This window comes from Aptenodytes forsteri, unplaced genomic scaffold (genome assembly GCF_000699145.1).
Source record: "Aptenodytes forsteri isolate BGI_AS27 unplaced genomic scaffold, ASM69914v1 Scaffold255, whole genome shotgun sequence".
NCBI lineage: Eukaryota > Metazoa > Chordata > Aves > Sphenisciformes > Spheniscidae > Aptenodytes > Aptenodytes forsteri.
Genome location: NW_008794888.1, coordinates 2,631,120 through 2,645,160, shown reverse-complemented (window position 1 = coordinate 2,645,160; position 14,041 = coordinate 2,631,120). Strand labels below are relative to the sequence as shown.

Here is a 14,041-nt window from a genome sequence, read left to right as displayed (position 1 = left end):
GTGAAGACTGAGGCAAAAAAGTCATTGAGTACCTCCGTCTTCTCCATATCCTGGGTTACCAGGTCTCCCATTTTGGTCAGAGAGGGCCCACATTTTCTCTAGTCTACCTTTTATCCCCAATGTACCTATAGAAGCTTTTCTTGTTGCCCTTGATGTCCCTGGCCAGATTTAATTCTATCAGGGCTTTAGCTTTCCTAACCTGATCCCTGGCTGCTTGAACAATTTCTCTGTATTCCTCCCAGGCTGTCCTTGCTTCCACCCTCTGTAGGCTTCCTTTTTGTGTTTGAGTTTGTCCAGGAGCTCCTTGTTCATCCATGCAGGCCTCCTGGCGTTTTTGCCTGACTTCCTCTTTGTTGGGATGCATCGCTCCTGAGCTTGGAGGAGGTGATCCCTGAACATTAACCAGCTTTCTTGGAGCCCTCTTCCCTCCAGGGCTTTGTCCCACAGTACTCTGCATGTCCTGTTCCCTCTCACTTACCCTATGCAGGGGCCAAGCACAATCTAGCTCCTCTCTGAGAGCAAAAGAAGGACATATATGTGGCACCATTATGAGTATCTGTACAGACAACTGCACTGGATGACTTCTGGAAGTCCCTTCCAGCCTATGTGATTCTATCATTCCTCATCACTGACCATTTTGTATGATGACGATGCCTAGAGACCTATTCAGATGACCTCAACGAAATTAACTCTTTTCAGGCTGGGACTTAAGTCCAGACCCATAAAAATGGCATCTGTTTTCCAACAAAATAAGAGGAAGTCTGGCATCTAAATACTGTGAACTAGAGTTCACAGTGAAAACCTTCCACTGATTTTTGTTCTAGCCCATTCACAGAGTGCTTACCCTCCAGAGCTTATTTTGCAATTACTAAATAACAGAAGGGAAACATACCTGAATCACTGGTTGTGCAGCTCTGTCCCAGGTTTTCATTCAAGTTACTGACACTTCCATCTCCTGTAGAGACATCTGACTCTAAATGAAAACCACAAACAAATGTAGTATAGTATATTTGCTATACAAATATGAATAGCAAAAGCATATTGTTTGCTCTCTCCCGAAGTTGTTAAAATAGGCTAGACAAATGTCTGGCAGGGATGGCTGAGGTATAATTTCCTTTATTAAACTTTTTCTTAGGTAAAGAAAAAACTGAGAACAATATGATTAATTTTCTTATGGAAGAAAATATGGAGTAGAAGATGAAAATCCAAAACATAGCAGAAGTAAGGCAATGTGGGTCATGATTTACTGTCAGGCATTAATTTTCTTATGGAAGAAAATATGGAGTAGAAGATGAAAACATAGCACATAGCAGAAGTAAGGCAATGTGGGTCATGATTTACTGTCTATGTTCTGTGTTCTGTTTCCTTGAAAGCAAGGGTCCAGACATGACCGCCTGCATGATCCTCTCTAGTCCTATTTTACTGTATCTTTACAGAGGGGTGAAAAGCCAAAAAAAAAAAAAGAAAGAAAAACATGTTGGTCTACTGGATACACAGCACTGCTGGCAAACTGAAAACATTCTCTTTTACTCCTTGTAAGTCATGTGAGTTATATCTGTAGCAGAAGAAAATCAAAACCAGAACTGTGATTTTTTTTTTTTTTTAAAAAAAAAAGGGTTTCTTCATGTAACATGAAAACAGTAAGCCACAGTTCCCAGGTAAATAAAAGCAGAGAGGAATTATTAAATCTTCCAAACTGTTTGCAAGTAAAAGCAGAGACGGACGATCTCATTATACCCAATAGAAGACTTGAACACTGCCACAGAAATCTGGCAAGTTTAGAGTAGCTATTCTAATGTTAAGCTCTCCCTCTGCTGGGCAATCAGTGTATTACACTGACTTTTTTTTCAGTCACAAGTGTAATTTATATAGCTAGATTTTCCAAAACTCAGTCCTTTTAATATCTAAACAGATACACAGTTCTGGAAAAATCTGCTGCAAACAGCCTCACCCTGCACTGTCAGCTTACCTGCAGCACTCTGCAACTGAGCGCATAGTGTGCATAAGAAATCAGTCAGAATAATAGCATTGACCTATATTTTGCTTAATTATCTTGTGAACTTGTGTCCTATCAAGTTTGTCATAGTTTTTTTCCCCAGTGAATATCCCATTATGGTCCATATCCATATTGTCCCCAACAAATAATTCATAAAGCAAAATAGATGCTGTGAATGAGAGTTTAGAACTGAATGGAAATTTTAGTGTCTTAAAATGGTACTCCTGAAATATACAATACAAAATCTTGGTAATTGAGGTGGAAATTAAACCTAGTCTGCGTTGAGTAAAAATATGAAGCTTTGGCTTTCCTTTATGCAAGTTTTGCTGTCCTTGAAAGGTGAATGAATAACAGAAACAAAACTGCTATTTCACAGAACAAGTATAATACAGACAACTGAAATGAAGCTACCTTAGCTATGACTAGGAGTCAGGTATTTGTTTAAGTCTTTTAGTTTTTCTAACATAACCATGAAAAGTGATGCAAACATCTGTCTTGCTGTCCTACAGTTTTCATAATTTACTCCATACAGACCTCAGAATCTGATCCAACTATGAATCACCACCATCTCTAGGAAGTGTTATGATGGGCAAGGGCATCAAAGGTGTTAAGCACCTAAATTAAAAGCCTAGTCTCCTAGAAATCAATGCAATCAACAGAAAGGCACTTAAAAGATATATTCACAGCAGAAGCCTGATTTATATAAAATTTCCCTATTATTATATAATAGCATGCATTTGATATCACATGAAAAGACAGCATTGTCCTGAAAAAAGAAGAAAACCTCACCAGTTATAATCCATGTTCAAAGACCTGCGACAAACTATTAAGTAGCATTAGTGGGAATTCCAGCTACAAAGATGACACTGCTATCTCTCGTATTTACTTTCTAGGAATCTATGCGGATAGGAAAGATAGGACAAAATTAAAATTCTATGTATCTATTCCATGTGATCTCCCATCTAAAATGACCTACTGAAAGATGTATATGCAGCAGAGAATATGCATTCACAAAGTGTTTTGTACATAATCATCTGAATTACAATGTGCAGCATGCATTCTAAAATAATCTCTCAACAGAAAATGTCAGTGGTGAAGTGAAATGCAAAACACGCATCTTCCAAATGAAAGGTATATAGAATAATGTTCTCCTTTTTCAACTGTGGCAACTTTCTTGAATTATTTGAAAAGAAAATAAAAAAACCCCAGCAAGCCTTTCCAAAACAATGAAGATAAAAGAGTTGATATTCTAACAGCTGTTTTCACCACTTTCACTAGTCTTCCCTCACAGTGCTACTTGCACATATTCCACAGAAAGATTAGTCAGTGCAAAGTGACTGAAAATAAGTAAGTATAAAGACAATGGAATGCAATGAAAAAAATAATGGATCTATGCAATATTAATTAAAAAAGTCTTTCTTTCCTGTCCTGTGCTACATTATGTCATAGAATAAGTTTCAAACATTGGAAAATATAAATGAAGGACCAAAATATAAACAGGCTATTAAAATCGGTCCTACTTTCAAATTAATGGGCAGTTTTTCTAATCTGAAGCATTAAGGGACATTTTGTGAGACATTATTGAAATCTCCAGTTAATTACAGTGTAATTATTTGTTCCAATCAACTTTTTTTAATGAAACAGGCCTTGAAAAACAGAGCTGCTATTTAAATTGTTGTTTATACAGGTAACTGTAGCCTTAAACCAAGTGTTTCACTTCTGACCTTGCAGACTGACTGCTTTTGTGTTGTTTTTTGTGTGTGCAGTTTCTTATCTGTGTTTTTGCATGCACAATTTCTCTATAGTTTTCTCTTAGGCTAAATGATCTATTTCTACTTTGTCTTTATGACTCTACTGCCCTCATACCTCCTGACTCCCTCTGTCTCAGCTACTCCAATAAAAGGGTCGGAGGAGGCTTTAGATACAATGCAAATTGCAGTAATTTCAAGTGACTTGAAAAAGCTTCTTTCTCCTTGAAATTTGTCCTTCTCTATACATGAAGGAATGGTGGGAGCGTACTGCAAAACTGACAACACTTGACAGCATCAAATTGCAAATTAGGTGGGTTCCCAGCCTACTTGGAAGTAGAATCTGGGCTCCAGTTGTATTTTCAGCTGCCTGGTCTAAAAATACAGTCTTACGAGATCATGAGAAAGGATGGAAATGGAAAAAGACTTGAATGCAGTTAAGTCTGTGTGTACAAGTGCATAGAGATCAAAGCTTACTGCACAGCAAGATGGCTGAATGTGAGCCAGTTCCTCTACAGCCATCTTCATGCAGCACTGTTTCCTGGCAGCCCTTGCTACATTGCATCTACACTGCTGGTTTAGTTCAACTCAGAAGTGCACGTTTACAGTGAATCTGTCAATTGTCCCCACTTACACTACTTTGGTTCATATCACAGAGCTGGTTTGGATCACAAGAAATGAACTCCTGTCAGCTGAAACCAAATGAGATGTTTTCCAGCCACTTGCAGGCATACAGTCCGCACCAGACTGAAGTCAATCTGAACCAAGCTGCCAGAATTCATGTAGTATGTACACTCTTAGCACCATTTCACTGAACAGATCCGCTCAGCTGCACAAACTGCTAATACCCACTGTCTATTAATTTCAGTACAGTTCAGTGCTGAGGATACCACAGTTTTCAGGCTAGAATTAGCTTGTGACAGGCTAGTCAATAGCTAATAGATCTAGTTATCTGTAACCCTCAACCTGACAAGAGTCAGGTAAAAGATCAGGCTAACAGCAATGAAAACCTACCCTCAGTGAGGCTACAATTAAGAGCCTTAGCCTTGCCCCAAGAGGATCCTAACTAAGAGTGAGGATAACTCAGTCTGATCCATTCTGAATCATCATTAAATATTTGGCACCTCTTCTTTATACTGCCAAATTATGTTCTAATCCCAGAAAACCAAGCTGATATTTTTGCTGTAGTTAATAATTCACTACTTGCTACAAAACATTGTGATACGCTGTTAATATCATGCTAAATGAGAAATAGGCTACTACTGTTGCACACTGAAAGGCTGCAGTTTTCAGAGCCAATTTTTTTTTTTTATTTATTCATGTTTAATAAAAAAGAGCAGCCTTAGCTATCTTACTCCTTTGGCTGAGTAAGCCCACTAAAGCTGTAGTTAATAATTCACTACTTGCTACAAAACATTGTGATACGCTGTTAATATCATGCTAAATGAGAAATAGGCTACTACTGTTGCACACTGAAAGGCTGCAGTTTTCAGAGCCAATTTTTTTTTTTTATTTATTCATGTTTAATAAAAAAGAGCAGCCTTAGCTATCTTACTCCTTTGGCTGAGTAAGCCCACTAAAATCATTTCAGGCAGGATTTATCTCAGTTATAACTATTGTTTGAGCTCCATCTGAACTTGTAACATGTATGAATGGTTCCTTAATCACACAGCATATGTTTGAATCACTGGTTCCCAGCTATGTCTGGGAATTGTTGCTGGTAATTGCTGTTGCTCATAATCAACTCCCAAGGCACATTTTTAAAAGTGGATCCATATGAACAACAGGCCACAATTTCTAAAAATTTGTACTAAAAAAATGTACTTCCGAGCATGTGATGTAAGTGACAATGTTTGGTTGATGCTCTGTAAATATAAATCCTTAAAATAAACAGAAAAATTACTTGTTGGACAGCACTAAAGGACTTACCAAAACAAAAAATGTTTTCCAATATAGAATTACCAGCCTTCTAGAAAGAAGTACTTAATACAGCTGCAGTTATAGTGGTACAGAAACATTCCTCTTGATTTAAACTTTGTCAACACTGGGAGGAATTGTCAATGAAACCTAATGGTTTTCATTGGATAGTATAAACCTACCATGAATAGGTCTGAAATAAAGTATTCATTTAATAATATTAATATTTTTAATTAACATTATAAATATGTTTGAAAATGACTAATTTCCTCATTAAATTAAAAATAATAATGCAAAGTTGTTAAAAGTGCTGTTTAAGAGGAAAGGAAGATCATTAATGTTGCTTAATTATAAGAAAATCAAGCAGCCCATAGTAGATAAAACATCATCGCTACAACTAGGATATAGAAAATGTTTATATGAAGGCTGCACATATATTTTTTGGCCATGTCTTCCTAAGCCATTCTGTACTGTGCTAGCAAATTTGTTTCTGAACCAGCTCTTACCTTTCAGATTAATCAGTTCAAGTATGACAACATATTCTTGTCCTAGAGCAACTCTTTGAACTGAGCAAATTTGTAATCTGACCTTTAAAATTGCTACTGCTGTTAATTCATAAGAAGAAATGGAATTTACTGCTTCCAAAAAAACCAAAATCAAGATTTACTTTTTCCATTCATTCCCTTCACCTCTACAGTACCATATGTTCCTGAACTTTTCAGCAAGACGGGAGCTAATGCACGAAGAACTCTCAGTTACTTGCAGTTACTAAAGTTTAACTGGTACCAGCACAAAATACTAGTTAGTGGACATACCTGAAACTATAGAATTCTTTCCAATAGATGTTTCCGATACACTGTTCTCACTGCTGAAACTATCATTCACATTTTCTTGCTGTTTCAGATCCTCCACTATGGCATATCCTGGTTGGCTTGTAACTTCCGTTTCTTCATTTGTACTGTTCTTCATCTCATTTTGTCTATTCTCTGTTCCTAGAAAATAAATAGAAATTCCACTGCACTATAAAACATTTAATGTCTTTCAGTGTGGAGCACAGAAAAGATAGAACTAACCTGTATTCATCATACACGTAATGGCATAACATATGGTCTTGGCTTAAACGTTACAGTTTGGAATTTTGATGTTTTTATAAATATTTATTAAGAAAGTTGTTGGTCATAAATCTCAAATATTTGCGGTCACTATAAAGATCTGAAAATTGAATTTGTGGACTAGACCACATTTCCTACCTCCTCAATTCCATTGGTCCTGTAAGCTCATAAATGGATGTACCTTAGAGCAGGATGTCAAAACTTGCCCATAAAACAGAACACCTGAGAGAGCTTTCACAAAATGTTTTCCCTCCTTCCACTTCTTTGTATTATTTCACATATGGAAATAATTTCTCTTTGACTTCTCTGTTCTTTTATTTTTATTAGACATGTAGAACTAGGCATGCTCTAAAGGCAAAAAATGCTGTCCAATAAATTATAAACATTTTTTACAAAAGCTGTGTAAGACTGCATTCCAAGGTTTTCCAGATTTGGAACTCAATTGCTCTGCAATTAAAAATTAAATTTAAAGAAATTAATAGATTTATTTCAAGATTTGTATTTCTCAATTTCTATGTGTAGGTGTCTGCTAGTAACAGTGTATTTTACTGTAACAAATCATTGGGAATCAACCTGGAGTGATAAAATGTAGCACCACTCTTCTTCTTCCAAGGTACCCAGTGAACCTGTTCTTAGTGTTTCCTGTCCATGACCTTGTATCAGTGGATGCTACAGCAATCATACACTTTACATATCTACACACATACAGGACTGTGTACCTGGAAAATTGCTTATCCTCTGGTAAGAGCAACACAATTTATGCTTTATGTATTTATCTGTACAGTTTCTTTTAGGGCTTGCATTGCCCAAGATTACTAAGAAACTGTGGAATAAATGCATTCATTCAGTATTGCATCAAACAACTGAATTAAACTTGAAGTTTTACCCTATATGGTCTGCACTATACAGGACTGTGTACCTGGAAAATTGCTTATCCTCTGGTAAGAGCAACACAATTTATGCTTTATGTATTTATCTGTACAGTTTCTTTTAGGGCTTGCATTGCCCAAGATTACTAAGAAACTGTGGAATAAATGCATTCATTCAGTATTGCATCAAACAACTGAATTAAACTTGAAGTTTTACCCTATATGGTCTGCACTATACTGAAAATTCATAACTGCAAAGTTTGAAAAGAATTGAAAATAAAAATACGAAAAGAATTTTAATAATTTGCATATTTGCTACATATTTATTATTTTGTTTACCTTACTGATAGCAAAATAACAAAGACAAGAATTTAAACCTGACAAAGCTGCAATGCAAAATGAAAATTAGGACCACAGCAGCTGCTGAGCTATTCCCAGCATCTGACTTTCACTCGGAACTATCTTCTGAGGCTCTAACTTGGTTGGTCTTGTCCTGCAGACTGGAACGCTCAACCACCTTTGAATTGCACGCTCAAAAATGGCAGCTGCTTATCTGTGTCTAGCAGAAGACAAGTTGATTCCTGTCCTCAACTGGAAGAGACTCTTTCATGCCCCTCTTATCCCAATCTTAATGCATTGTCCCATAGGCAGCAACTAAAAGTACAGCGACATAGTTCTGGTGAGCTCCTCAAGCAAGAAGGCTGAAGATGCTAAATGGGAAATCTGTTAAAAAACTTTAGTCTCAAAAATCTTATAAAACATATGTGGAGCCCAGTAAAAAATGAGTGATAGAGTATCTGGGGGCTGCTTCCTTTTTCATATTTTAGGATCCAGGGGAGCACTGGGATAATTTTACAATATCATAATAATTTTACAGGAATAAAAAGTAGTAGCCAAAAACCTATAGCTCTTTTAGTTTCATTTCTGTAAATAATCTCTTTACTAGTTTATTCTATTATTTATAGTAAATTTTATACAATGTCTTGAGACTTATGAATGCCTTATCCCCAAGGAGACATACTGCAGTGTACTTTAAAATGCCGCATATATTTGTAAACCCTTCTATAAAGGAAACACTAATTCTTGTGTTGAAGGAGAAATCCAGAAAAGGTTTGTTTTGTTTGTTCAAATTAATCTTCAGAATATTTTTTATGAATGATTATAAAAACATCACATTGAAATCCAGTGGGTTATAAAAGGTAATGATTCAGTGTAATTACAACTACATACATATTATTGTATTTCTGATATTGCTTAATAAGGATTTTTAGTGTTTAAGAATCTATCAAATAAGCTGTTAAATAACTTGATTTTGAAATCCCTGGACAAGTGAAAGCATTAGTCTCAGTGTCACAGCAAAACAAAAACGGTGAGAACCCTGCATTGTTTCCTAAGTAACAGTACAAAAAAAGAGATATTAAAAAACCACACATTAATTGTATTTCTGATATTGCTTAATAAGGATTTTTAGTGTTTAAGAATCTATCAAATAAGCTGTTAAATAACTTGATTTTGAAATCCCTGGACAAGTGAAAGCATTAGTCTCAGTGTCACAGCAAAACAAAAACGGTGAGAACCCTGCATTGTTTCCTAAGTAACAGTACAAAAAAAGAGATATTAAAAAACCACACATTAGTACTAGTGAAATAAGATGATTACCTCCTGTATTTCCGCTTAAATCATCTGCAAGGCCTCCATGTTGGGTTTCACGCAGAGCAATCAAAAAAGGAGAGAACCAATCTTTCTTCTGCACAATTCTGCTCAATAGCTCCCTTGCACCATCTCTGTTCCCACGATTGTCAGTAACAGTGTGGATCTGGTGAAAATAAGAAAAAAAACCAAACCCGATCCTGAGACAGACTTCGGAAATGGTTCAGGGAAGTTAGTAAGAATAGTATAGGTACAAAAGCATTTCCCTGTCATCATTAAAACATACTTGAAGATATAAAGTGGGCCTGCCACTCATCAGAAGAGACTTACTGCAATTTTGTCCAATCTCATGTTTGTTGAATATGGTTTTGGGTAGGATATATAAAACTTACGAGACCTGAAATTTAATTGGAGAGACTGGTAGTACTGGACAATGGTTATAATAATAACCACTATATAATAATAATTATTATTGTGGAATAACAATTGGTTTTCACACTGGTTTAGGGAATAGCCAACCTTGATTAAGGAGAAGTGATGTCATACAGCTTACCAGAGCTCAGACTTAATCTGTAACATGACCTCATATATAAAATGGAACATTTCCCTTCTTAAACTCTGGCTTCATCATCTCAATTCCCACTTAAAGACACAATAGCTAAGCCTCTAGAAAGTGGCTATTGCCCTCAAAGAAGCTATGGAAAAGTGTCCCAAGGCTGTCATGAGCAGAACTTGATGTGATCACATGAGGAACAAAATGACCATCCCAAAAGTAAAGCAGCCCAAGACAGGTGTTTAGTCCTCAAGGGCAATTTTCTCGAGGCTCGAGAATCACCCATCCTGATATGCAAGAAAATGGGCAGGCATAGCAGTGGGAACCTCTGACCGAGATTTGAAAACTAAAAGGAAGTGCATGGGAAGTGGGAGTAGGGAGAGGTAAACAAAAAGGAATATAGAAGCACATTAAGAAAGCCTAGGTATTGTTGGAGTTGAAACTGGCAGGACTGTGAAGGGTAATGAAGGGCTTAATGGAAATAGCAGCAGCAAAAAGATGACCCGGGGAAACATGTGGAGCTGTTACCAGAGAACAGAGCTGGCAATCTCCTAAAAGGCCCCTGCCTCTGTCTGCTGTGTTACCATGCTTGGCTCCCCATCCCTTAGGGTGCAGCTGGCCCTTAGTGCTACGTGACAGTCACCAGACAAAATTAGGTATATGACTGTCATTTAACTGAGATGGAGCATTAAGCTACTTAAAAAGTCGATGCAAAAGCTCAGAGTGCAAATATGATGTAGTTCCACCCTTATTTGCCAGTTTTCCCCTTATTGCTATGGCATGTATTATTTTAATTTCTTCTCCTAACGCTGTTTCAGGGTATCCATTTTTTTGGGTTCCAAATACGTTTCACACTGGTCCAGGCAAGTCATTCTTAGCCAAATGGAGTAAACACTGACAAATGTTTTCATCAAAGGTTAACATTTGCTCTTTCTTGTCAAACTGGTATTTCTGCTCAGTTTCACTGTCTAGTATGATACTCCTTAGTGAACCTATGGCAAAAAAAGGGGAGGGAAGGTCTTGCTTTATTTTAACTCAAGTATTCTCTAGGACTTTACAGGCCATCACTACCTCCCGGTATGGTTCAGGGGCCAGAATACACTTAATGATCTTCTGAGCCTGCCGTCTGTGGCAAAATGATAAGTAACAATAAAGCCAGCCATATTCCTTCCACTTAGACACTGGCTTAGTCTAACCCCCTGTTCATGGCATTTTTTTCCCCTGGTTCTTAGCTGTCATCCCACCTCCTGGTCCACTGCCAACAGCCTTCATTGGCTTACTTAGACCACCATTTCTCTTTTCCCCCAAGTTTGGGTACTCCCCTTTCGTTTTTGTACTCACAAGGCCACTTCTAGTTATGGCTTCCTATCTGCCCCACAGCTCCTGGGGGTGGCCAGTGTCTGTGGCACTGCCTGGCACCCGGCCTAGCAGGCGGGTGACTTACCCGATCCAGGTCCTCGTCCTGGAAGATGCCCATCTGCAGACACTTCTCAGCCACCTGCATGGTCTGCATTCTATCCACCAGTGTGCCGTGGAGCAGCTGCACCAAGTGCACGCAGAGGTCATGGTCCGCCTCCTCGGCCGCCGAGGGCAGCTGGCTGAGGCTGGGGTTCACGTAGCAGGCGGCCAGGCTGCAGCCACCGTGCTCCAGCGCCTGCAGGAACTCGTGGAACCAGCCGCACCCGCGGGGCCCCCGCTCGACGACCCGCAGCAGCTCCTCCGCCCCCTCCACCTCGCCCCGATTCAGCACGGCCGCCCGCACCTTCTCCCTGTCCCCAGCGCTCAGCGAGGGAAGCAGGTCCAGCACCGGCTGCACCCGGATGAACTGCTTCAGCCGCGGCCTGAAGCAGGAGATCAGGTAGAGGAAGCGCTCGTCTCGGGACTCCTCTGCCATGGCCGCGCTGGCGGCGCCCGGGACGCCGGGACGGGGGCACGGGAGGGGGGAGGGCGGGTGCCTGCAGGGGCGGCCGAGGGGCTCGGAGCCGGGGCCGGGACGGGACGCCCGGCGCCCGGAGGAAAGGGCACGGGTTGCTCCTACGGCACGGGCGGGCCTGCCGGGACGGGACGCCCGGCGCCCGGAGGAAAGGGCACGGCTCAGTGTTGCTCCTAACTATTTAAAAGGAACCCTTTAACGGGAACCATGAGTTTAAAGAAACAACCATAAACTGAAGTGTATCCTTCACTTTCCAGCTCATGAGTTTCTAGGGCCGGTCGCCAGCGTGGCAGGGTTTTCTGCACTTTCAGGGCTTTCCAGGCATGCACCGGCAGAGAAACGAGGCACTTTGGCAGTAGAAACCCCAGGTGACTGGAGTGGATTTGCAGGATGTGCCTTTTTGCAGAATACAGACACACAAAAGGCCATCAGGAAAGTAAAGCCGACTTGTGTATTGTAATGGTTTACTTTGGGTATGTCTTAAAGAGATTTTTTTTTGGTGCCCTTTTTTTTTTTAAGTTTGAAGAATTGCCCCTTGCATACAGAGCAGGAGGTTGTGATGCATGTGATAAACTTCCTAGAGGAGTTTGTTGGATAGTCTCTGAGATTGTTGGGACAGTCTCTCCCCGAGATGTGGTTTCACCCATATGGTAGATGTCACTGAGCTTCAGGAGGAGGCTTGGTTTCCATTGTGGGGTTGTAGGGAACCTCAGTGTGATTCCGAGGTAAGGCAACAGATCCTTGACTCAATTTCATGTTTTGTAGCAAAATGATAGAGTAAACAGAAAGCACCTGGATTACTGTGTTCAGTTTTGGTCCTGGACAGTTCAAGAGAGAGAGTGAAAAATTGGGAGGGTCCAGTGGAGGGCCAACACGATGCTTAACGTGATTGGAGGGTGTTTGAAGGAACTGGGTTTGTTCTGCCTAAAGAGCAGAAGGCTCAGGGGAGATCCAACCACAGTTTTCCAACTCCTAAAAGTTGGATCCCTCTTCACAGGGGTGCACAGGACAAGGGGCAATTGCAACACGTTTCTTCAGGGGAAATTCTGTCCAGGTATAAGAAAAAATATTCTCCACTGTAAAAACAATTAGTGGAATATATTGCCCAGAGAAGTAGTGGGAGTTTCCTCAATAGAAATATTCAAGCCTTGGCTTGACAAGGCCCTTGATTTAATGCCTTGCTTTTAAAAGCACAGGTGTCTCCAGAGGTCCTTTCCCAGCCTAGTATTTCCTGTAATTCACATTGTGCCCTCAGCTGCTTATCATGCTGAGACGTGCTACAGCATTCTGCTTTCAGTTGAGCTTCCTTCAGCTGGAGGCTTCTTTTGTAAAACTCGTTTTACTTTCATTTCATTGTTGTCCTTTCTGCTTATCTCACGTTTCACTCTTATTTTGTCATTACTTTTTTATTACTGCTTTATGCAAGTTTCCTTTGAAAGATTGCCGAAGAGTCCCACGGTTTCCCCCCCCCCCCCCCCTCCAGCACTTTTTCTTGTCTTCAGCACCTTATTTGGATGACATGTCAGTCTTTCTTGTAAGGCCTCAGGAGCCTGCAGGAGTTACTCGGGTGCAGTGTGTGTAGATCGGTTGTTTGTACGTTTGCTTTGTTTCCCAAGTTGTGTATGTAGCAGTGGTAAAGCAGGCCCAGTGTATTTATACCACAACAATCCTTTACAGGTTCTAAGAGTTTGCAGACATTAAAAGGACACTTGTGACTTATAGAGGAGGGAAAAAAATCAATAACCACCAATACGTGGTTATTCTGGCTACTGCTAAGTTGCACAGATGATGCCTGAGCTCCTACTCTGTCCATTGATGATGCACGTATCCTGACTCTATTGCTCTCCTCTAGCTGGATGCTTACACTCCTCGTAAACTCAGTGATTTTTTGAGGCCTTTGTCCCTTTCAGATGTGGCTGAAATTAGTCACAGGGTTCATAAGCAGGGGCAGGGCTGGAGCACAAGGCCTCTCCCACTGGGCGGCTAGGCAGAGAAGCTGTGCACCGCCCGCTCCCGGCCCGGCCACATACACACCACCTCCCTTCCCCGCACGGTGAAAGTCCACGCGTACAGCTGGGCAGACGGCTCAGACGCAAAGGCTGAAGGACACGCAAAAACAACACAGGGACTTCAACACCCCCAGGAGGTACAATTAGAGTTTGCGTGTCCCAGAAGGAAGCTGCCCGCCGCTGGAGGTGCCCGAGGCGATGGAAGCGCCTGAGGCAGCGCAGCGGAAACGCCCCAGTGGCCACGCGCACGCGCC

At 40.4% G+C, this 14,041-nt stretch overlaps 1 protein-coding gene and 1 long non-coding RNA gene across 2 annotated transcripts in view; one reads left to right on the top strand and one right to left on the bottom strand.

The window, feature by feature from the left end:
* The window catches only part of IFIH1 (interferon induced with helicase C domain 1), a 34,141-nt gene extending 22,286 nt beyond the window's left edge, over positions 1-11,855 (bottom strand). Inside the window, exons 1-4 of the mRNA XM_009274903.1 lie at positions 11,290-11,855; positions 9,302-9,458; positions 6,477-6,653; positions 893-973 (exon numbers count right to left, since the gene is read on the bottom strand). Of these exons, the coding sequence (XP_009273178.1) occupies positions 893-973; positions 6,477-6,653; positions 9,302-9,458; positions 11,290-11,739 (865 nt within the window). The 5' untranslated portion in view covers positions 11,740-11,855. The remainder of the gene's footprint in view (positions 1-892; positions 974-6,476; positions 6,654-9,301; positions 9,459-11,289) is intronic.
* Positions 11,642-14,041, top strand: part of LOC103895346 — an 8,250-nt gene continuing 5,850 nt past the window's right edge. Inside the window, exon 1 of the long non-coding RNA XR_657363.2 lies at positions 11,642-11,703. This is a non-coding gene — a long non-coding RNA (uncharacterized LOC103895346). The remainder of the gene's footprint in view (positions 11,704-14,041) is intronic.